At 46.4% G+C, this 23587-nt stretch overlaps 2 protein-coding genes across 4 annotated transcripts; one reads left to right on the forward strand and one right to left on the reverse strand.

The window, feature by feature from the left end:
• Positions 1 to 2185: 2185 nt before the first annotated feature.
• gsx1 (GS homeobox 1) lies at positions 2186 to 3094 on the forward strand (the record flags this gene model as incomplete). Its single annotated transcript, XM_079738394.1, has 2 exons — positions 2186 to 2558; positions 2745 to 3094. 2 exons carry the CDS (start codon positions 2186 to 2188, stop codon positions 3092 to 3094), a joined length of 723 nt encoding a protein of 240 aa, XP_079594520.1.
• A 5244-nt stretch (positions 3095 to 8338) lies between these two features.
• Positions 8339 to 23273, reverse strand: arhgap31 (Rho GTPase activating protein 31). Of its 3 annotated transcripts, XM_079738431.1 has the most exons (13): positions 22739 to 23273; positions 19338 to 19440; positions 18419 to 18563; positions 17533 to 17615; positions 17114 to 17221; positions 16494 to 16636; positions 15898 to 16111; positions 15325 to 15446; positions 14522 to 14578; positions 13627 to 14283; positions 12848 to 12945; positions 12283 to 12470; positions 8339 to 12222 (listed from the first exon to the last, which is right to left on the reverse strand). In XM_079738431.1, exons 1-13 carry the CDS (start codon positions 22836 to 22838, stop codon positions 9927 to 9929), a joined length of 4314 nt encoding a protein of 1437 aa, XP_079594557.1. In that variant the 5' UTR covers positions 22839 to 23273; the 3' UTR covers positions 8339 to 9926. The 3 variants fall into 3 exon arrangements, with proteins under 3 accessions (XP_079594557.1, XP_079594556.1, XP_079594558.1); XM_079738430.1 differs by having other exon boundaries at positions 8339 to 12470; XM_079738432.1 differs by lacking the exons at positions 18419 to 18563; positions 19338 to 19440; positions 22739 to 23273 and adding an exon at positions 18348 to 18368 and having other exon boundaries at positions 8339 to 12470.
• Between the last annotated feature and the right edge of the window lie 314 nt (positions 23274 to 23587).

Here is a 23587-nt window from a genome sequence, read left to right on the forward strand (position 1 = left end):
ACACACACACACACACACACACACACACACACACACACACACACACACACACACACACACACACACACACACACACACACACAAACACACATACTCGTTCTCTCTCCCTCTCTCTCTCACGCACACACACACACACACACACACACACACACACACACACACACACACACACACACACACAAAAACCACACAGCTAACCACACAATTAATGGTGCATTTACAGGCTTAAGATCACAATCCAAACAAACAAGAGAGACAATCATGTTGAAATCCAACACATTATTATTGTATTTTGTAGTTCAAATAGACAGTTCATGAACAGAAAGCCATACAAAGCAATGTGCAGGTGCATAAAGAAATGTACCAAATTTGGAGGAATGACAATTTATTTGGAATGATTATGCCTGCGGGTCGTTTGCGTAATGGTTCGACTGCTTCTTAATTGTAGTATTCTTTGGATTTAAATTCCATGACTACTGTTTCTACGGAACTTGGGCTGGTCCAGGCTGTGGTACGTCTGGTGCCCTCCCTCCTCTGGCTGGCTCGGTTCTCAAAGCGATGTCAAACGTAAGGATACCGAAAAGCCTTCACTATTTGCGACCCAATTCAATCGAAGTCCCAGTACAGACGGAAAATGACTTGTTGGAGAAATGATCCTGAATATCTGAGTGATACAAAAACGATATACTCCTAAAAGCAAACTTAAGATGATCTATTACTAAAATTGATTATAATCTGACAACGCATACCGAAATAGCCTGTCTGTCTAACCTGGGCATATATGTGGACATTATCTCAACTATTTCTTTATCTACGGATTTTTTTTTTTGTTGACATTTTAACACCGTGGTTTAAACTAGGCTTAGCAACACTTTAAACAGTATTGTAACACATGGCAACACGAGGAGAAATGAAAGGAATTCGGCTAAAATGAAAAGAAATGTCATTTTGCTCCTAGCCCTGGTGTCTTTGAAGGTGTTGTTGAGCAGGGCCCTAAAGTGAAAGAAAATGTTTTCCTATTACTTAATTCAGGCCGGGCGGGGCGGGGCCCTCCGCTCGGGCCCTCTGACAGAGCGCCCTTTGTGCGCCTCTATCCGCCGCTGTCACACACTTTAATTCGAGTCTCTTTCTCTCTCATTGAAAAGTCCCCACAATGACATTCAATAAGGGCCGGCAAGTGAAAACCTGGTTATTTTTACATATTCTTTCCCCGGCCCCGGCAGGGGCCCGGGCTAAGGAATTAATCACTGAGCATTGCCTTCGGGGGATGACTTGTCCTTTTTTTTGTGGCCAGAAATGACACATTAACCCTTAAATTAATATACATTTATACTGAATACGATTTAATTCATCAACAGCGACGTTTATTTATGCCGGGCGACCAAACGGCCCATCATTTCAACTAGAGCATTGAAACGTGGCTTTAAAAGAACGGGTTAGGCCTGCTTCTGTGTGCTTCCCAAAAGGTTGAATCTTATTCTAGATTTTAATGAAGAGATTAGTGTTAGTGGCAGCCCCGCAAGATAAACAACATTTACCGGAGAAACGTAAACGATGGGATAAAGCATTGAGTGTCAGATCCATCAGGGGCCACGCTGAGAATCCCCGTGAGAACTGGCCCCTGGTGTCTAAGTTAGGGACCCCAGATAGAGAGAGCGCAATAAGACGCTCTTTATCCATATCTAACGCACTCCATTTCAAAGACCCAACCCACTCCAAATGCATACGGCGCCCTTCCCAAATCTCGCTTCAATGTATTCTTTCGTAAACGTGGGCTTTATCTCTGATAAAATAGGTGATAATGAAAATGGGGGGGGGGTGTCGGGTAGTGCCGCCTCTCGCGGTGTGGGTGGGGCCGACAAGAAAAGACTACATTATGCAGTTCATTTAGTTAACAACTGAAATAATGGGGAAGCGTGCAGTGGGAATGCCAAGAGAAAAGCAGCAACCCCATTCAGAGCTCTCACCGCATCACCGCGTAACCGTCACATGTCCGGAGCCGCGCGGCCCCGCCACCGGTGCTATTTAAGGCGCTCGTCGCTCTCATCAGCACCAGTTCGCTGTCCACTCTCTTTACGCGAGCACTCCAAACTGCACTGACGACGCGCGCTACGAATCTCTACCACTCTTTCTCCACACACCCACACGCGCACGCAAGAGAAAGTTTCTACTTTTTCCTGTCAACATGCCGAGGTCTTTCCTGGTGGATTCGTTGATTTTAAGGGAGGCCAATGACAAGGGCAACGAGAACAGCCCGCCGCTGTTCCCGTACGCGGTGCACTCCGGCCACCACCACGCGTTGCCGGGCTCCTGCCACTCCAGGAAGGCAGGGCTGCTGTGCTTCTGCCCACTGTGCATGGCCGCTTCGCAGCTGCACCCGTCCCCGCCGTCCATGCCTCTGCTCAAGGCCTCTTTCCCCGCCTTCGGCTCGCAGTACTGCCACTCGGCACTGTCGAGGCACTCCTCAGCCAACGGCGCGCACCTCGGCCACGGCCCGGGGATTTACCAAGCCACCTACTCCATGCCCGACCCACGGCAGTTCCACTGCATTTCCATCGGTGAGTTTAAAAGATGGTTGATTGATTTTTTTATGTGCATCACTTAGATGTGAGTTAGCAGACCAGGATGAGCGAAACACAGAACCACGCACGCCGTTAAAAAGTTGTCGTTACGCATTTATTTTTGGGGTAAATCGTGATCTGATTGTTTGACTTATGTCGTGTTCATTGTTTTCCTTCTCACAGAAAGTAACAACGCCAAACTTCAGAGCAGCAAGCGCATGCGCACGGCCTTCACCAGCACGCAGCTTTTGGAGCTGGAGCGGGAGTTCACCTCCAACATGTACCTTTCGCGGCTGCGGCGCATCGAGATCGCCACGTACCTGAACCTGTCCGAGAAGCAGGTGAAGATCTGGTTCCAGAACCGCCGGGTGAAGCACAAGAAGGAGGGCAAGGGGAGCGGACACAGGGCGGGGGGCACGCACAACTGCAAGTGCTCGTCCGCGCGGTGCTCGGAGGAGGAGGAGGAGGACAGCCCCGTATCTCCGTCCTCCTCGTCAGAGAAGGACGACGTGGACCTGTCCGTGTCTCCGTGAGATCTCCGCTCACTCGCACGCACGCGCGCACGCAATCACACGCGCGCGCACACACACACACACACACACACATACACACACACACACACAATATGACTCTCTCGCGGTTACCGTAAAACTTTGAATGCAGCCAAAAAAAGACTGTTACTTTTGAGTGCAGTCGTCTGTACATAGGAAGAAAAAATATATATGAACAGGGGGTTTCTCTGACTTATTGTATAGTTGAATACATGTTGTACGTTTTCTATGTAGTTTTTTTTTTACGGTTTGTAAATTTGTTTTCGCCAATCTATCTAAGTATGCTAGAAAATGTGTAATGATGAACAACCCAAATGAAGAAAAATAATTGGAAGAAGTTGTTTAGTTTTGGGAAGAAAGCAGTATTTTGTATTGATGTTAAAAACTAGATTCACTCTGTGTGTGGATGGTACAAAAGTAGGATTCCTGACATTACGGCATCGTCGCCACAACACTCTGAAATTATATCTTCAGTGTCATTAAGAAATATTTATTTATTTAAAATGTTACATGAATAAACATATTTCTGAGAAATCTACCCTTGATGTTGTCGTGTCAATCAAACATTGCCTTGATGTTTGTCATGTCAATCAAACGTACCCTTGCGCACCACTGGGAGCGCGCACTGGGCGCGCGGCCGCGATCCACAGCCTTGGACAACTACTGAAAAACCGAAGCTTGAGTTTACTAACGAATAATGTACTTCAAAGTGCACATTTTCTTTCATAAAATCTTGCTTAAAGGCCAATACATAAGGGGAAACAAAAAAAGAACAGCAAATTTACAGTTGTGTATATTTGCCTTAAAGTATAGTGTATACGTCCCTTGGATTTCCTTACATATAGCAATATTGGAATACTATTGGAGTTGAAGTATCCAAGTGAAAGGTGGACAGGCAGCGTGCACTATAGCGGGGAAAATCCAAGACGCCAAAGACTAACTTGGTTAAAAAGTTTGCAGTGCGCCGTTTGCGTGCGATGATCTGATGCACCGTGCAACCACTAAACCTAACCTTCTCTATGACTAATCCGAGTGCCAGCAAACTGACGGATTGCCTATATTTGCACATAAAACGTGCCGGTGTGTGCAGCTAGGGGTAAACGGGGGTCTATAATAATCTTAAAATATGCTTATCTATAGAGTCGTCTCGGGTCTCCCACTATATGAATAAACCATGTGTCTTTTGTACACACACACACATATATATATATATATACATATGTCCTCCCAGGTTTCATAGAACGACCTGTCAGACTCCGTCTAAACCTGTCCGGATCCTCCTCGCGTGACTCTGAATCAATCCTCTCCACGCAGTCCGCAGAACATCATATAGGCGCGCGTCCTTCTGTCGGAGGTTCAAGGTGCACCAAGAGCCAGTGGTGTGGATGAGAAACCTGTAAACACACACACACATACACACACACACATGGTGTGTGGAAGTGGCGTGGTCCGGAGTAATAAAGGATGTTTCACCTCCAAATGTAAGTTATATCATTCCTCCTGCACAGTCTGTGAAACGTGTGCCGTAATTATAAGAACCAATATATAATAGCCCTATAATAACAAAACAAAAATAATGGCTTTTCAGTCACGACACAAAATTAAAAAAAAGTGAAGGACGCACAAATACATGTATGTCTCTTGGTTGTATGTCTCTTTCAGTTAGGTTACACACATTCATTTAAAAAATAAACTCCCAAATATATATTTGTGTAATTTATCAGTTTATTGTTAAAAAAAGTTCTAGATTATTTGGAGTTCATATAACCAGATTTACGGAAGGATAGTGCAGATGGCCACTCTGTAAGTACTACTTTACGCATCTATCCTGCTGCCTTTAGATCCATGCGTTGCCTCTTCTCATCAACGCGCCCTGTGCAACAGGCTCTAAAGAGCAGAGTTTAAAGTGTATTTACTTCGTTAAAAACCCATCGCCAGACTCCACTGCCAACAAAAAAGCTGTTGTTGAGTTGGGGTGCCACAGCACCGCATCTCATGGCCCTTTTGTATCACCCTGGACGTGGAGTCTCTCTTGTAAACTTTCCTTTAATTGTTCACTTAACCATTTTAACAAAACCCTAATATTTGCATTTGTTAAGATATGGGATTAGACTATTTTGTTAATTGCACCATAGAGTCCCATTTTGCTCACTGGGTCCTCGGCAAAGCGCTCTTTATCCGTTCAATAGCCCCGGGGTACGCGCCCTGGGGGAGCTTATGGCCGCTCGCGGTGCTCCAAATGCTCAATTTATTTATTCTTAATTTTGTGCCTATCAATTCATTGTAGCAGAAAAAGAACGACAGTGTCTTTTGGAGAGAAGAAAGGCGAATTGTTGACGTAACCCTGACGGAGCCGGGGAGAGAGGGCTCCCTCGGAGCTCGAGAGCGGCTTGAGCCAACAGGCGCCCATCTAGCAGACTCGCCCTTGTCTTTATACCGGCTAATTTTTTATTTACGGCCTTTCTTTGACATGTCTCTTATCTATCAGATTAAAAGACCAGCTTGTAACAAATCAGTCTGCACGATTTACAACAGCATTACAAGGGGACAAAGGGAGCCGCCGTCAGTACCTGAGAGTCTGGTAGACGGAGCGGCGCTGCAGCTGATTCGATGGTTGGAAAATACGCACGAAACAAAATACTTGAATCCTGAAAAAGAGCCTTTGTACGTTTCTTTAGAAATCAAGCAATTCTGCATGACAAAGGACAATTAATAAGCCGTCTTTTCACGACCAGCAGCTGGTTTCCCCGTCAAGGAAAGTTGGAAAAAAATTCAGACTGAATGCGCGCAAAAGCCCTTTGCGCGCAGACAGAAACCCAAGGTGACCCATTTGGCACAGTTAAAATAACCAAGCCGAGGTAAAAGCGAGGGAACTGTCAAAAACATTTAAGCTGAAATATCTTGAAATTGCAAATCCCTTTATGTGAAGGGACGCTGCCGATGTGGGTTAGTGGTACAAAGGAGGTGGTTAAGTTGGACACTCTTTGGAGGCGGACACGTGGCTTCTCCATGAGGAGCCTCTCGGACCCGCGCGGCCCTCCGCGGCACTACACATGCACAACCGCAAACCTTTTTAATGTTTCACGTTGTTTAGGGATATATAATCCTGCGGAATATATCTACAATGTTTGATGAGAACACGATAAAGTTGTTTAGGTACTTTAAAGTATAAACGAATGGGGTTCTTTTGTTGGTTTTCCCGGAGGAGTCCGGCTGCTCACAGCTCTGCTCCCGTCGATGGCTGCTGGTTGTTGCTGCCTGCTTGGAAGGTTTTCACTTGTTTGTTAAGGGATATAACTTAGGTGTTATGTAGTTAAATGGCTCTAAGTAAGTTGATAAATGTTCATTACTCCACTTGAGGAGCGTTTTCAATCGCTGTTTTTTTTCCAAGATACAAATACATATTTAGCATACTTTATTACTATGAAGTAAAAAAAAAAAAAGTACTTGTCTATAGAGAGCATGTTTTTGTTTTTTAAGGAGCCACAACCTGTGTCAGATAGTTAAATATTCATTTTCACAGTCGATGAGACAACAGCCGTGACCATGAATTGACCTTCAACTACATTTCACTGTTTAACCCTTGGGAAGTGAAGTTCCCCATTTATTTTGCTATTTGCCACATATTTGGCACCAAATCGTTGAAAACAGCTTTGGTGTACAACGGAATGGGAATGAAAAAAATAAACAGCCAGTGAAACTTTGCCAAAAACAGAACTTCACACAGTGAAGCAGTGTTTTAATCCCAGGGGCACTGATTATTCCCTGCAGGCTGTATAACGGTCAGCATTTCCATATCCACCAGTGAGATGATGAACCTCCTCTCCGCCTCCCGTCAGCCGGCCGGCTCTAATTGAAATGCAACATGCACGCCGACCTGTTCTGGGATCAGCGAGAAGGAGGCTGCTGCCTCATTATGGAGCCATAGACTCACGTGTCAAGGGTCGAGGAAATAATGAAGTGCGCGGACTTGGAAATGACCTTTGAACGCGTATACCTTTTGCTTGAATAGAATACGGTGCTTTTCTTTTCCTCCTAGAACTGGGATTGTTGTTGCCCCGTTTGGGATCATTTGATTCGTTACAGGTATCATCTGGTTGCTTTCACTACTGCTGCGGATTCGTCAATTCAATTAATGTTTGAATAATCACCTTTAGGGCCTTATGGTTGTAGGTTGATTACACGTTATGAGGACATTTCAAGAATGAGTTGATAGTTTTTTCCAAGGGCCAAGCAATGCTAACAATCAAATGGTTGTATATTAAAATGATTAATGTAATATATATATAATATAGTTTATCCAAGTGGCCTGAAGCCTAATGAACCACGTGTTGCCCTGCAGTCAGCGGGCCAGGCCTGCTAGAAATACTCGACTTTACTTTATTTTGTGTAATTTACTTTCTTGGGAAAGTTTGCAGGTAAACTCAAGGTCGTCTCGTTAATTGAACCTTAATTCAAACCATATTGTCCGAATAGGACTTTTCATTTATGAATGCATTAATAGATTCTGACGATGATCAGAGTTACATGTTTGTTAGGGGTTTAAGGTATTGATGCAATTTTTATATAATTAAAATTACAGCCTACAAATAGATGCAGACCGTATACAGGGATCGTTAACGTGCACACACACACACACACACACACACACACACACACACACACACACACACACACACACACACACACACACACACACAGGCACACACACACAACATAATTTGTGAATATCTTTCAAACACACAGCATACACTGGTAGCAGGTTTAAAAATGTGGGATGTTTTGATTTCCCATGCAAAGAACCACAGGCCTCCACTCACTGAAATGATGAGTGGAGAAACCACCTCGAAAATATTGAACATGAGTGACACCCGGTGGCGACAAATCTAACTGCAGTTTAGTGAATACACTGGGTGCTTGTGTGTATGTGTGTGTGTGTGTGTGTGTGTGTGTGTGTGTGTGTGTGTGTGTGTGTGTGTGTGTGTGTGTGTGTGTGTGTGTGTGTGTGTGTGTGTGTGTGTGTGGGGGTGCTAGAAGCTAAATACAGAAGAACTTATAGATAAGAGATCTTGACTTCCTTTCTGTTGCTCAGGTTAATTTACATTTATAGTTATGGCTGAAATGCCAGATACTGGTAACACATAAAAATTATACAGCGTCCAGAAAAATGTAAATATATATTTTTTTATTGACAGATAATATCCACATAGAGGAATACCTGTTCTCATTAAACAATACAAAACAAAACAATAAAACATCAATGAAAACAATCATTGATGGCTTTGAATACTTCCATTCGTACATACAAACACACCCTCTCTTAACTAATATTAATGGCCAATAAGGCAATTTATTTTCATTGAAGATTTCTGTAAAGAACTAAATAAAAAGCAATGTAAGATTAATGAACACTTAAAATATTCGTCTTTAATTCAAGTTTAAGACCAAATGATGGCTTGATTCCAGAATTATAGATGGCATTTTAGCCAAAGTTTGGTTGTGATTTTGCTTTAACTTTCAGTCATGGACAACGTCTAAGAAACGTGTATTTCCCTGAAATCTGGCAAAATGCACAAGAGGGATGTGTCCTCTCATATCTTTAAAATAGGGGCTATATTTACACTTTCTATATCATGTTTCTGTTGTACAGTAAGAAGCAGATAAGGGCAGTGTCCTGTACATCATTTCAGGTTATGTTACAAGTGCACATAAAATGTCAGTTTGTTTGAGGATCACTATCTCATTCACAGACGCACTGAGAAAATATATCTATAAAAATTCAGCTCTTCAGTCAAGGAGACACAGGAAGTAATTCACAAGAATGTCAATAATGTGATAGCATTCAACTGAGCTTTGTCCATTTCAATTCATACATAATTCTAACCCTTATAAAATAAGAAGAAAAGGACAGAATTGACACAGTAAGATTACAAAATAAAATTAACTTAAATCTTTAGGTCAACATATAATATAAATCCAGTATGATGTTGTGGTTAAACAAATGCAAAGTATTTGTCTTTTAAATATTGAAATACGGTCATCTTATCTTTGACACAATTAGTCACTTCAGTCCCTGTTTTGTAAAATAGTATAAGAATAAATAAAATAGTTTCTAGCGATATAGACTACAGTAGAATCAAAAAGCAAGACTATGTTGAAAATACGCCCAGAATTACATGCAACAGTGATGCGTCTTCCCTTTATTTAACGCATGGTGATGCAATGGGACACTTCAGCCCGATATGTACAATAGCATACTCAAACTACTCAACCAGTAACATAGTGACATACAAACGTCCATCTAAAAGTAGTCTACTCTGGTCTCAATCGGTTGGACAACAGCGAAATCGGAACATATATAAGAATAAATTGTCGACAGAATACATTTCTATTACAGCTCTTGAAAAGGGGACAGTACAGATGCATTTGTTCTAAAGTTGCAAGAGGAAATCTGAAAAAGGAAACACTCTAGCATGTAGATCCACTTTCCAAGACGTAATTTCACCCCCACTTCAACCGTTTGGATATGCCTACCCTTCAAACTGGATGTCTTGTTCTATTCCATCCTTATATAACAATTCATAATCACAATACACCTTTAAGCCCCATCTGCTAAGACCTTTCACTGACCTTTGATTCCTCCACGGCTTCCACACATACATCCTCCTTCTAAACAACTGTAACTGGTAACCAGTCTGTTTTCCTGGACCCACTAAAAGACCAAATGACCAGCGAATTAACCCTTTAAATACATGATGTCATTCAAAAATTCCAGTGAAGTGTGGGTGATTTGCGAATAGGGGGGCTGAACGAGTCATTCGATCTGTCGCTGGGTCCGGTTCTCAAAGATCATGGAGCGTCTCTGGGGCTGGTAGAAGCAGCTGGTGGACGTCTCCAGCCGCTGGCCGCTCTTGGGGATGGTCATTTTGTTCTGGAGCCCCTTGCCGTCCCCCGTTGTCTTGCGGAGGTTCACCCCCGCGGTGGCATCCTCCCGCCTGGCCAGGGATGTGGCATCATTGAGGCTTCTCTTGGGGGAGAGCAGCAGCTTGCTGTCGTCCAGGGGAGGGAAGTCCATGATGGGGAAGGGCGGGCTGAGCAGGATCAGACTCTGTGGCCTCTGCCGGTTCCTGAAGGAGGGTCTCTGGAGGATGTTGGGCCGGTTGGGCCGGGGGCAATCCAGGAAGACATCCGTGTCTGCGGGAGGGGTGGGGGCGGCGGCGGGCTTCCGCACGGTGACCTGTGGTTCCTGGAACCGAGAGGCTCCGTTCTTGGCTGTCTCCTGGGGGGGTTCCTGGGGCTTCTCCGCAGGGGGATGCTTCTGGTGTCTCAGCACGGGCTTCTTGTTCTCTAGCTCCTCCTTCTTCCTGGGCGCCCCGGCTGTGGTCGCCGCCGTGGTCGCCTGGGCGGCGGACGGAGCTGGCAGCGGGGTCTGCTCCCGCGTGAGGTCGGCCCTCTTGGGGTTTTGGTTCTCCTGTTGGCGGGCCGTGCCGCGGTGGTCGCCATCCTGGCGCAGGTGAGGGATCTGCGTGTACTGCACCTTGGGCGGGATGACGGGCACGGCCTTGGCCTGGCTGGTCTTGATCATGAAGGCGGTGCGCACCGAGGACACGCTCACCGGGGCCGAGTTCCTCCGCAGGGGGGCGTGGCTGTTGTTGAGAAAGAGCTCCAGCTCCAGGGCTTCCTGTCCATTGTCTCCGGGCTGCGGGCCGGGCAGCGGGCTTCGCTGGAAGGGAGTCGGCTCCTGGAGGTGACGGCCCTGCTGCTGATTGGAGATGTCTCGGATGCAGCGACGCCCCACCAGGTCCAGGTTGAGCGAGCACGGCCGAGCGTGTTTTGCCGCTGAGCCTTCCTCTTTCCTCACCGTCGTGGGACATGCCTCCTGGGACAACTGCCTGCGGAAGCGCTGAGGGGCCGGGTTACCGTTACCGTGGGTGGTCTTTGGTTTTATTGCTGAGCCGCTTTTACCCGTCTGCTGCGGTGCAGTGTTGGGGCCCGTTCCATTCGTCCTGGAGAGTAGAGGTTGGAAACTAGGCACTTTGGGTTCCTCTGGTTCGTCTGCGTTCCGCTGACCCTGAGAGACGGGGGTGCCATTGCTTGCAGGGTACGACTTGTTCATATTCAGTGGATGAGATGAAGTTCCTCCTCCTCCTCCGTCCACTAGGCTCAAGGTGGAGCACGGTGGGGCGGGCAGGAGGTGGTTGCTCAACAGGTCGTCTATATCGGGCGTGTGGAGTGGACTGGTGACCCACTCTCTGGAGCAGGAGCTCAGCTCGTCCCAGGTCTCCCCCAGGTCCAACTCCTCCGAGGGTCTCGCGCACGCCTCGTCTTCATTCAGGTGGCGGAACACCAGAGTCTTTGGTCTGTCCTCCAGACGTATGGAGGATATCCTTGCTCTGGGAATCTGGGCCAGGGGTTTCGGACCACCTTCAGAGGAAGTCCTGGGACTGTCTGCCAAATGTTTAGGCGATGTTGCCCCTTGCTGAACCTCTGTTAGGTGGTCCTTTCCGTCTTCAGAGGACGTCTTTGGTCCGTCTACCAAACATTTGGACGTTTTTGCAGCTTTTTCAACTCCTGCCAGGGGTTCCTGTCTGGCCTCAGATGAAGTCTTGGTGGAAGTGGTTACAATCAACACCTCCTCTGATGGCTTGTGATTCTCATACGTCTCTATTTCCACTGCATTGTTACTTGCTCCTGCTAATAACCCCCTGTCCCCAGTGTCATCCACCGGAGGCACTGTGTTTTCAAAGAGATTGGCTTGAGTGAAATCCAAACTTTTATTCCCAGAGAGGCCCTGCCAGTGTTTGATATCAGTAGAGGTATCCAAGCTCGCAGACTTCACCATTGAGGCTCTGTATACTTTGCTCATCTTCTCCTCTTTTGAAGGAGCGCAAGGAAAAGGGTTCAGCTTTTTATCTCCGCCCGCAAAGTCCATGTTTTGGTAGAAGGGAAGCAAGATGTCCGACTCCGAGGCCTGCTTCCTGACGCGGCTGGGTCCTGTAGACCCGGAGGGGATGTCGCTCAGAGTGACGGTGGAGGCTTTGGGAACGCCGTGGAACACAGAGAGAGTGGGGGAGCTGGAGCTCCTCTGGGACGCTCCTCCTCTTCCAAACCTGGTCTTCAGGTCTCCACTGGAGCTAGAGCTCCTCTGGGACGCTCCTCCTCTTCCAAACCTGGTCTTCAGGTCTTCACTGGAGCTGAGAGCGGAGCTCTTTCGCAGAGAGGAGATCTCGTAGGAGCCCTCGGGGCAGAAGATAGGCTTGAAGGTCTTATCCAGGAGGTCCAGCTCAGGCTCAGTGATCTTCAGTTCATTGTGGAGCTCGGACCACAGCTCTTGCACGCTGGGAGAAGATCCCTTGTCCTGGAAGATATTAAAATGATACATTCATTGATGGATATAGCCAAATTAGGAGACAATGCAGCACATTTATCTTAGTTGATCTTATATATTCTAATTGTTTGATGTTTATTTATCTTGATCAACAGAGTGCATGTACTCAAAATGGCAAGGGGTGATAATGATACATTATAATCAGCTTAATTCGAAATGCATATTTCTTTATTATCCATTATTATCATGATGAACACTACTATACACACCGATACTGAGAAGAACACCTGTAATCAATATTAGCATTACCTAATATGATATGATGATATGATGATAGTATGATACAATAATAAAATGTATTTATTATTGAAAAATGGGTTAGGGTTGGGTAAAAAAAATATGATTACCAGTTTCCCAGGAGATGATGTTAAATGTTCTCCAGAACATTCCAGTTTAGAAAGACCCTTCCCTTCTCCAACATCTTGTGCTGCTCTTTCATTGGAATCTAGAGTGATTAAATATAAATTATAATCAAAAATCAGTAATTCTCCTTAGTACTTTGTACTACACAATCAGGTATATGTGGATATGAGCATCAAATCAATAAAATCATATGATATTTTTATTGATTTATTTATTGATATTTCCAGAATTGTCCGTCTTGGGACAAAAAAGTAGGCCACTCTCTTATCTTATCTTCATCTCTCTACTATATCATAATATGTCATATGTCATGTGTCATATCATGATATAAAGAGAGAGGAGAGAGGAGAGAAGAGAATGCAGGAATGTGATCTGAAAAAGTTCAAAGGCATCCCATCAGGGAATAAAAATAACATAGAACAGTACCACCATCAACTATATTGACTAAATAGCATAATGTTTAGATATTAGTAGAAGTATACTACGGGAGTTGTTGCGCTTAGGTATTACAAGGTTTATTTTAAGAGGTGATGTAGTTAAGGTGAGGATCTGCCCATAAACGATGCATCATCGGAATAATCACCAGAAATATCAGTACAACGTCTCACAGCCACAGAATGTGTCTACCGTCCCGGCAGACTGACTTACAGTGCCTGGAGCACCACCTACTGGTGTAAACGGGTACTACCCTGACATTTGTCGTAGTCAGACACAATCAACGGCAGCAGCAGTATCCTACTGGTCGAACGCTAGCCTCCCCTACCTGTTGAGCTGAGGTCAGAGGTCGCCCGCTCCGGGACGTCCCCCGCTGGTCTCATCCGTCCCCCCTCCGTCTCCAGCTGCAGCAGTGACGAGGAGCAGCTGGAGCTGCTGCTGCTGCTGCCGCCCTCCCCCAGGAGGGGCCTGATGCCGCCCGCCGTCCTGTCCTTGACGTGGGCGCGGCACGGCGTGCTGTTGGAGCTGATGACCGCCGAGACGCGCAGCGGCACCGACACGGCGAAGGGCTCCGAGATGTTGACGGCCTTGCGCTGGTGCCGCGGCGACGAGGACTCCAGCGGGAACAGGCTGCCCGGGAAGGAGGGTTTGGACGCGCCGTGGTGGTGGTGGTGGTGTTGGGTGGAGCCTGAGTACAACATCCTCCGGTTCTTGGGAGATGTGGGTTTGAACCCGGGGAGGTCGTCTCCCTTGAACACCTTCAGCTGCTCCGGGAGCGCCTTCTGAGGCGGCGAGGAGGAGGAGGAGGAGGAGGAGCCGGCCGTCTCTCTCTGATTGCTCGTCGGGGTGGTCTTCCCTTTGAAGTCCCACCGCTGGTCCTCCTCCCTCAGGTCGTACAGAGAGTCCGAGCCCAGCGTCCGGGACTTGGGGTCCGGGGTCAAGGCGCCGTTGGATCCGCCGGGCAGGCTTCCCGTTCTGTCGTCGTCTAGGGCGTGAGGAAAGGATTCTCAGTTACAATGCAAATGAGGTTTAATCAAACGAACGCATGCCTCCGCCTTGCCAGGAAGAAGTCAACACGAAAAATACAATCTGTATACATTGTAATATACAAGGTCTAACTGCTGGTGAAGGCAAAAGTACAACTAGCAGTAAAGCGTTGTGTGTATCCGAGTGTATTGGAAAGTATATATATGATTTGATTATGCTGATATGCTATAGGTTACCTATTTGTAGAGAGCACAACGAGTCCATACTCCTGGCTGGGCGGAGAGCCGCCTTGTCTGTGAAATAATACAATCAGACTTCATCAAACAACACAAAACGACACTCTGTCTCTGTTCTAGCAGATATCTTTAGAATATATGATGAGTTCAATTATGAAGGTATGATCTTAAGTCTAAATCTGTATCACATTTCAACTTTATGGCCTTTGTATTCATTCACCCTTTGCCTATTCCTATCATGATATGCTTGTATTCCTGGTAGCTTGTAGACCAGTGGCTGCAGTCCTATTGTACAGACAATAACCTCAGCCCCTTGCATACATGGTTCTTTGTTCTACCGTTCCATCACTGTGGGTGTTTTTCTATCTTTAAACTATAACTACTACTTGTGGTTTAGCCTTGCTCTTAAAGGATTCTTGGTTAGCCCCTCTGAGTGTATTGCTGTGCATCTTCCCAAGTTCCCACGGCCATGCTCCCATAAAACACACAGTATATTTAGTACGGGCCTTTCAGAATGGAGTTTTCTTTAACAAGGACCTGACACTATTACATGTCAATCCCAAACTTTGGTTGAATAGCATCAAACTCCACAGATTTCTATCGCAATATGATAGTCTTAACCCCGATATATATACGTAGTCATTCATTCAACAGACACCTAAAGTGAACTCAGATAATATATACTCTATATGTCAATAAGGAGCGGGTAGCTCAAGCAGCAAGCCACTATGGTGGCCGGCCCACCTTAGCCGGAGGACGTCGTATGTAAACCGTTGGATGTTGTAAGAAGTTAGAGAAGTTACCTGTGTTTGGTCCTCTTATGAACACGCTGCCGTTCCGGCTCAGCTTGCCTTTGGATTCGTTCACAGACTTCCCCAGGTTGAAGATGGACTTCCACTTCTTAGATTTCCCAGAGAATTTCCTCCTGAAGAACAGACGTTCAGCACTTTTAGCACTGAATGTATCTGCATGTGTTTGTTTAGCCCTGAATCCTAGTTGCAGTCTCAAAGGTCCTTATTAACAACACCTCCTAAGGAATATAACCTCCCACAATAGAGGGAAACACCTTGGACCAACTGTACAGTCCAGGGACCATGAGAAGTGCAACAAGTACTAAAAGGCTCTTTAGATACCTTCAATAAAACTACGTTCAGCAGCACGCCATCAACTCAATCCAAACCGCTCACACATCATGACCCATATCCACCCAAACAAGCCCTGTGTTTGCTCGCTTCTGGTACAGTTGCCACAACCAGTGGCCACACTTGGGTAAGCTGCCTGAATAAAGGCTAAAGGTAGACAGAACACACTGGGATTCAAACACAGAACAATCCGTCTGGGATCCCGCGCGCCCCTCCATGCCCCTGGGTGCCTACTTGCTGTCGGAGATGTCCAGCACGGTGTGGTAGAGCGTGGCGGTGCTGGCGTCGGGCAGGCTGTTCTCCCGCTGGCGCTCGCGGTGGACCGGGTGGTTGGGGCCTAGGGAGCGGGCCTGGGCCTCCTCCAGGCTCATCAGCTTCATGGGCCCGTGGCCGTGGCCCGCGCTCAGCGGCAGCGTGGCGAAGCGCTCCCCGCACGCATAGCTCGGCGCTGGGAGAGGGAGGGGCACAGGGTGGGCCTTATGTCACCAATAGGAGGACCCGAAACATCTTAGCATGGCGCCAATTCATTTTTCTTGCGTCTTGCTCTTGGATGCCTGCATACAGCGGGGATCGAACTCAGAACCTTTAGGCTGGGAGTTGAACACCCTAGCCATGACACTTACTTTTTACGATGTCAGTTTCGGTCATTTAGCCGATGCGTTCATCCCAAGAGACTTCCAGGGATTTTTAAAGATACATGTCATCAGGAAGTAGGGAGGGGTCCGATAATCGTCCCCTGTACTATTTAATTGCCAATACAGTGAGGGGGTCGACAGCAGTACCTTTGGGCTGTGGCTGACTCTGTGTGCGCAGAGTCTGTGGAGGCCTACCTTCTTTAGCCTTGCAGAGGCCGGTGCCGCGGTTGAAGATCTGCTCTGTGTGGTTGAGGATGAACTCCACCACCGCCTGCTGCACGCGCACCTCCTGGAAGGCCTGGTCCCCGCTGCATGCTGCCGCGTCGATGTCTTTACACCTGGGGGATGGGTGGCGGGGGGAGGGGGGATTAAGAGAAAGACAGGAAAAACTTCTTTACAGACATTGCTTAACTGGTCTTGAGTTGTCACATAAGTGACCAAGGGAAGTACTGAAATGGTCGCCAGTGGGTGAAAACCTATCAAGGATGGATTTGGTCTGAAATCCATCCGGGATAGTTGCGTTGGATTGGGGCCTAAATTAACGTCCATTGATATTAAGGATAAACAAAGGACAAAGTCCTTTGTTTAAATACAAAAGGACGACCAAAGGACTAAGTCTTTAGTGGATGCAATATCCATGCACACACATACACTTAGCATCGTTTGGCCCAAGCAAATCAAGGGAATTTAATCTCCTAACAATGGTCTTAATGCCATGTCCTTCCAAGTCCGCTAGTATAGCCTAGCAGCTAACAGAGTCACAGGTTCAGGAATAAAGAAAAATAACTCCAAGTGCCGTTGGACACCGCTCTCACCTGAGGAGGTTGGGGGCCCAGACCAACGCCAGGTTGCGGGCGTGCATGTTGGTCTGGCTGCTCAGAGTGGCCAGGTACGACAGGTGTTTGGTCAGGAACTCCAGGGTCCTGATAGGGAGAGGAAAACAAAGTGTGTTTTATGAATGTTATGCACATGTTGCTGGTACTGGCCCTTTGAAAGAAAGGAGGTCTTCTGATTGGATGGCAGTGAAGTAGCCAGGTGAGGTCTGAGTCCCTTTTTTGGGCTGGAATGGAAAGGACAGCGATGAGTGTGTAAGGAGCGGGAGAGAGAGAGAGGGGATGACATGTTGCCTAGGGACCACAGGATGGAAGCTAACCTGTGGTCGGCACAAGGCGTGTTGCCTTATTATGAAGCCCTGGCGGCTGGAGCTAGCGGGCCATGTCCTGGTTGTGCTCACCTGAAGTGGGAGACGGGGAGCTCCTTGATGACCTGCTGAATGTGCTCCAGCTTCTCCTGCGGCTCCTGGATACGAGCCGCCTCCTATTGGGAAGAGTATCACTGTGTTACATTCAGGGGTCCTGTGTGGGGACAGGGGTAGAGTATCACTGTGTTACATTCAGGGGTCCTGTGTGGGGACAGGGGTAGAGTATCACTGTGTTACATTCAGGGGTCCTGTGTGGGGACAGGGGTAGAGTATCACTGTGTTACATTCAGGGGTCCTGTGTGGGGACAGGGGTAGAGTATCACTGTGTTACATTCAGGGGTCCTGTGTGGGGACAGGGGTAGAGTATCACTGTGTTACATTCAGGGGTCCTGTGTGGGGACAGGGGTAGAGTATCACTGTGTTACATTCAGGGGTCCTGTGTGGGGACAGGGGTAGAGTATCACTGTGTTACATTCAGGGGTCCTGTGTGGGGACAGGGGTAGAGTATCACTGTGTTACATTCAGGGGTCCTGTGTGGGGACAGGGGTAGAGTATCACTGTGTTACATTCAGGGGTCCTGTGTGGGGACAGGGGTAGAGTATCACTGTGTTACATTCAGGGGACCTGTGTGAGGACAGGGGTAGGGCTGTGGGGGTTAGGGGTTCAGTTCTCACTGGGACCACCCATGATGAGAAGGTATGCATACATGGTATTGTGAAACGCTCTGGATAGAGAGATACTAACAGCAGCAGACCTCAGCACAAAAATATTTATTTTACAGTAGACAAATAAACATATGTATAGGGAGAGAACATCAGCTGATTGTGTGTTATCATAAAGTGACCTACGGTGAACTGGCTGTAGAGCTCATAGGTGTAGAGGTGAAGGTGTTTGACGGGAGGAGACAGTGAGGACCTACGGTGAACTGGCTGTAGAGCTCATAGGTGAGCAGGGGGTTGGGCAGCTCCCTGAAGTAGAGCTTGCATAAGGAGCCCACACAGTGGATGTCCTGGAGGTACACCTCCTTAGTGAGGTCAGGGCAGGAATCACTGCTGAACTCCTGCCTGGGTACACACACGGTAACGCACAGGCACGCGCGCACACACACACACACACACGCACATGCACAGACGCACATACACACACACAAACATACATATAAAGTAAATATTTACTGTGTACTTTTTGATGTACAGTATCATTCAGTATATCAACATTTTTCATTTAAGAAATAAACATTATCTAAAAATATGGACCTTGATGTAGCTTCAACGTTACGAGCGTTATCCCCAGACAAGTACACATTTTCTCCCTCATCACTGCAACAACCTCCGAGACCCCCACAGGTCCTCATAAGTCAGCAATAAGTCACATCAAAGTCATGAGAAGGAGGAAAAACTCCCCTTGTTATTGACTGGAGACTATTTTATCAGATATAACATTTTCTTATAACCCCAACCCTGTCCCATGTCTCTCTCTCTCTCTCTCTCTCTCTCTCTCTCTCTCTCTCTCTCTCTCTCTCTCTCTCTCTCTCTCTCTCTCTCTCTCTCTCTCTCAGTAGTTCCTAAGGAGCCCCTGATTTAGAATGTAGCTTAGGTAGCTAGAAGGGCAGTTTGCCCATTCAGTCAGAAGATTCAGAGTAACCTCTGATCTAGAAGATAGCTAGGGTAGGCTTAGCTTTCCATTCAGTCCGTTTTTCCTGAGGGAACCTCTTATCTAGAGGATAGCTAGGGTAGGTATAGCTTCTCCATTAAGCCAGTGGTTCCTGAGAAACACCTGATCTAGAGGGTAGCTAGAGAACGCTACGCCTAGCTTTCCTATTCATTCCTCCTTCCTACCTGAGACGCTGGATGTTGGAGGTGACCCCAGACAACCGGTAGATCCCGTCCACCACTCCATGATGCTCAATAAACTCTGCACATTTCTTCAGAACCTGGGGGACTGAGAACACACACAGGATCAGGAAAGACAGTTTAAACGCACATTGGAGGGTCGTGGATAATCGACTCGGCTACGTATACAACATTGGTCTGTACTTGGATTCTTTTTCGGGAAGCTATTATTTCCGTTACCTTCCAAAGCAAATAGTTGAATCTTAATTTCCTTCCATTAATACAACAAATTCAGGGACTGCATAATTATTTCACCAAAATAAAGATTTTCAGCACATTTAAGATTATGAGCCACAGTCAAGTCAAAGGAAGGGAGTGGAGTGACTATATTAAGTCCCTCCAAAAATAAAAACTGGGAAAGTATAGCGGGGTTGATATAATAAATAAGAAGTCGAGTAACGTCAACAGTTCTAGTATAGCCCATAATCCAAGTTACACTCTCAAGGGGCTTCACATCCTGCACATAATACAGCACCTCTTCACCCTAAACCCTTCACTGTAGGACGTGGAAAAAGTCCCTAAACCCAGTGGGAAGAAACCCTGAGAAGGACACACACCAGGGATCTCTCCTCCGAGCGACGGTGACGAGTGCAATAGGCCATAGTTACCGAATGGGCAGAAATATAACGGGAGCACACAAGCAAAGCAGAAGCTAAGGTGAACTCAGCACTAAATGCATGCTCTATAGGGGACAGTGTGAACAGCAAAGGCTGCGCTGCGCGCTCCAACTCTGTTGGGCTGCAGAGGAGAAGGTGGACCTCCACAGGAAGTTAAAAAATGGTTTGTTTGTTTCAAAGGAAGCCTGTCCCACCCAGCCCTTGTAGCTGGTAATACTTGCGACATTTCCTCTAATAGAAACAGACTTTTGAAAAGTTACCACCAACCCCATGCTGTAGCCTTTATGATTGTACACATTACAAATCACCAATGGTTCATGATTGAGAATGCGGTCTAGAATTGATGTGGGTAATCATTGTTTACCATTGTGCAGGCAGCTGGCTAAACCGTGTTCATTTCAAAGCCAAAGGGCACCAGTCATCTCTATAAGGTGATATTTACATTTCTAGCGTATTAAGCCAAGGGCCTTAGTTGGAATATTGGAAAATGTAAACAAAGCCTATAAATACACCTATAAAGGTGCTGGTTAAAAGTGGTTTTGGATGTATTTAGTATGGATTGCTGTACAACAACGTTGTGAACAAAGGAAAGGGGGCCTTGTCTATTTATAATTTCTTATTATTTTTTAAATGAACCTAGCCACTTTGAGTCCCAATAGTGGCTTTTCCACTAATATTAGTTGTATTATGCAGAATCATGCTTTGTCTCTCATCCAAATTTGGAGGCTGGGGCAACATCAAATCAAACTCTTTAAGAAACCTTTAAGAACCAAAATTGCTAATTTTACACGGTGCTGTGCGCATGAAACGCTGGATGGAGCACAAGCTATAACCGCTGGACCCGGTGGAGAAGTCTACCCTTATCTCTCCTGCTCTACGAGATTGGAGCTCTGGTTTCCACTGGACTGTCAAAACCTCGCTGTGCTGTGACAGTAGAAGGAAACCACTGGGGTGGCTGGAACCATCACAATGACAGGAAACGTTGGGAGAACGCTAATTGTTTTGCCAGATTTAGCGCCATGTGAGATCGATGTGTGGAGCGCTGCTCATGTTGATCATCAGTGCTCATGTGGGTTAAAAATGTTACTCATTAAATCGTATGGTAGATCTTATCGTAGATCTTAACTTAAAATCCCTCTTGGGGGTTGCACAACACAAGTAAATATTAAGACAAAATTGTAATCAAAATGATAGTTGTAGGTTGTGGTCGACAAAGCCTGGCGGCTTCTAAGCACTGCAATCCACAATGAACCGATTGATACAATTGGAGTCAAAATAACATGTCATATGACTTATTGTATGCCTTATGACAACCTATTTATAAGTTATGTGTGGGCAACAAGTTTTGTTCTCATTTAGTAAGACAGAGTAGACAGACTAAAGACTTTGTGGCCAGTGATTTGTAAACCAGGGCCTAAAGCTGCCATTTTGGGGCAAAAGTAGTACTTATTCAAAGGCTAAATCTGTACACATGGCAAGGTGGAGCTAAGGTCAAGCACTGGGCCCTGCGCACAGAAGCAGACCAAATAATTGTAAGGTATTCTGTGGTTCTCAGCTTAGTGCTTTTAAATTGAAGTGTAATTTCGTGGCTCCTCAGGTTTTCCAGTAATCTGTAGAACAAGTGTTATACATTCTCCAGTGACTCATCTTTTTTTAACCAGAATAAAGTTGTTACAGTCCTGTGCTTAAGTTTATCGACACTATCTGTCTTCCCCTGATACAACAACAAATGAGTTATGTTGGGGCCAGACACAGTGTTGAGTCACATGTCTAGTTCCAGTCTAGTTCTCCGTAGAAAAGTAATTTGCGGCAGAGAAGACGATGAAAGTCCTGTTATTCTAACTAGTTTCTGTATTTTCACGCCCTGGCTTGTAACTGTAACACACTCCCAATTAAACACTTTGCTCCATTCATCCCTGACGCAATTACAGAGTTTCAGTCTACGCCTCAGCCCACTAAACAGCACAACAGAAACAGCACAGACCATGTTAAATATATAGGTCAGGGCGAGAGAGGGAGAGCACAAGTTATAGTTACACTTGTAAAACCAAGCACTTTAGAGTCATATCAAAGTTGAAACGTTTTGTTTCTCAATGAAACTGGGATGATGGGGAAAGTTTCTCCAGGGCTTCTTTTTCTTATGTTTATTTCTGCCCCGGCTCACCGCTAGCTCGGCAGACCCCTCGACACACACACAGGCTCCTCAGTGCCCGGAGGAAAGAAAATACCACAGCCTCTGAGCCACGCCCTGCATGACAAATCCCTCATTTTATTCGCTCAATGCTTCTTGGATGAGTTGTCATTCAAACACGACAGCTTTGCCAGGTTTCTTGCTCGGTACGGAAACTTCCACTAAGAATTCCCCCAGTCCATTTAATGTTACCAACGATATATCCACAATATATGACTCTTGCCTTTTATGTACTTGAGTGATTCTAGCCCTTTTTGAGTTATATCTTTATTGTCGAATTGTAAGTCTCTTCGGACAAAAGTGTCAGCTCAACAAATGTTATGCAAGTCTGACTTCTGACTTCATATTCTCTGTGGGAACGCAACAAGCTGCACAACGCCACAGTATATATAAAACAAAGTCCTACTGTTCTCCCTAGCGAGGCCTGTATGTGTACAATCAACTCTTTCACCCCTGCCCCGTACGATTGTGCTCATTTCAATACAGCCGATTCACACCAGACATAAGATAGAGCAACAATTTTAAAAATAAGACTTTACCATCTTCTGCTGAGCTCTGCAGATGTTCGATCAGGTCACAGCCAAACACATTGTCGCTTCCTTTCTTCTTAGACTTCAGTTTCGACCCCTTGTTCTTCATGTGGATCCTCCTCAGATGTCCAGAAGACCTAAACAGAGAAATGTCTGTGGACGCGCTGCAGCGCCTTCACATCCATAAGATCTCCCCGGGAAGAGAAGGAGAGGTCACAGACGCAAAAAACAAGGTTCTCCACCACGAAGAGGTCGATAAGAAGAGCCCCACGGTTTCCAGTGTTCAGAGTCCGCCAGCGTCTGCATCCATTCACATCTTGACCATCCTCGCCGTCGTGGGATGACAAGCTCTCTCCCCTCGCTGCCCTCTCCCAGATGTGACGTCACCTCTCTGCTCCAGCTCCTCAGCCTCGACAAGGAATACCAGAGGGAAAAGACACAAGTTGTAATCTCTGTTTGTTTGGATAAAAAATAGTCTACAGAGTCGGTGTCCTGGTGGGTTTCAGCGCTATGTTGGAAAACTGAGAGGAGGGTCTTTTCTCCTTTGCAGCGAACAGCGTTAGACACGGTTTCCTGTTGTTTTTTCTTCTCCCCCCCCCCACTTCCAGCCTGGCCCTGGTTATCTCCTCCTCCTTCTGCCCTCACTCCACACAGACCTCCTTCTCTTTCTCACAGCCTCCTCGCTCACCCAGGCACTGGACACGCACACACGCATGCACGCACGCACACACACACACACACACACACACACACACACACACACACACACACACACACACACACACACACACACACACACACACACACACACACACACACACACACACACACACACACACACACACAGATTCCAGAGGA

Source organism: Pollachius pollachius, assembly GCF_949987615.1.
Source record: "Pollachius pollachius genome assembly, chromosome: 6".
NCBI lineage: Eukaryota > Metazoa > Chordata > Actinopteri > Gadiformes > Gadidae > Pollachius > Pollachius pollachius.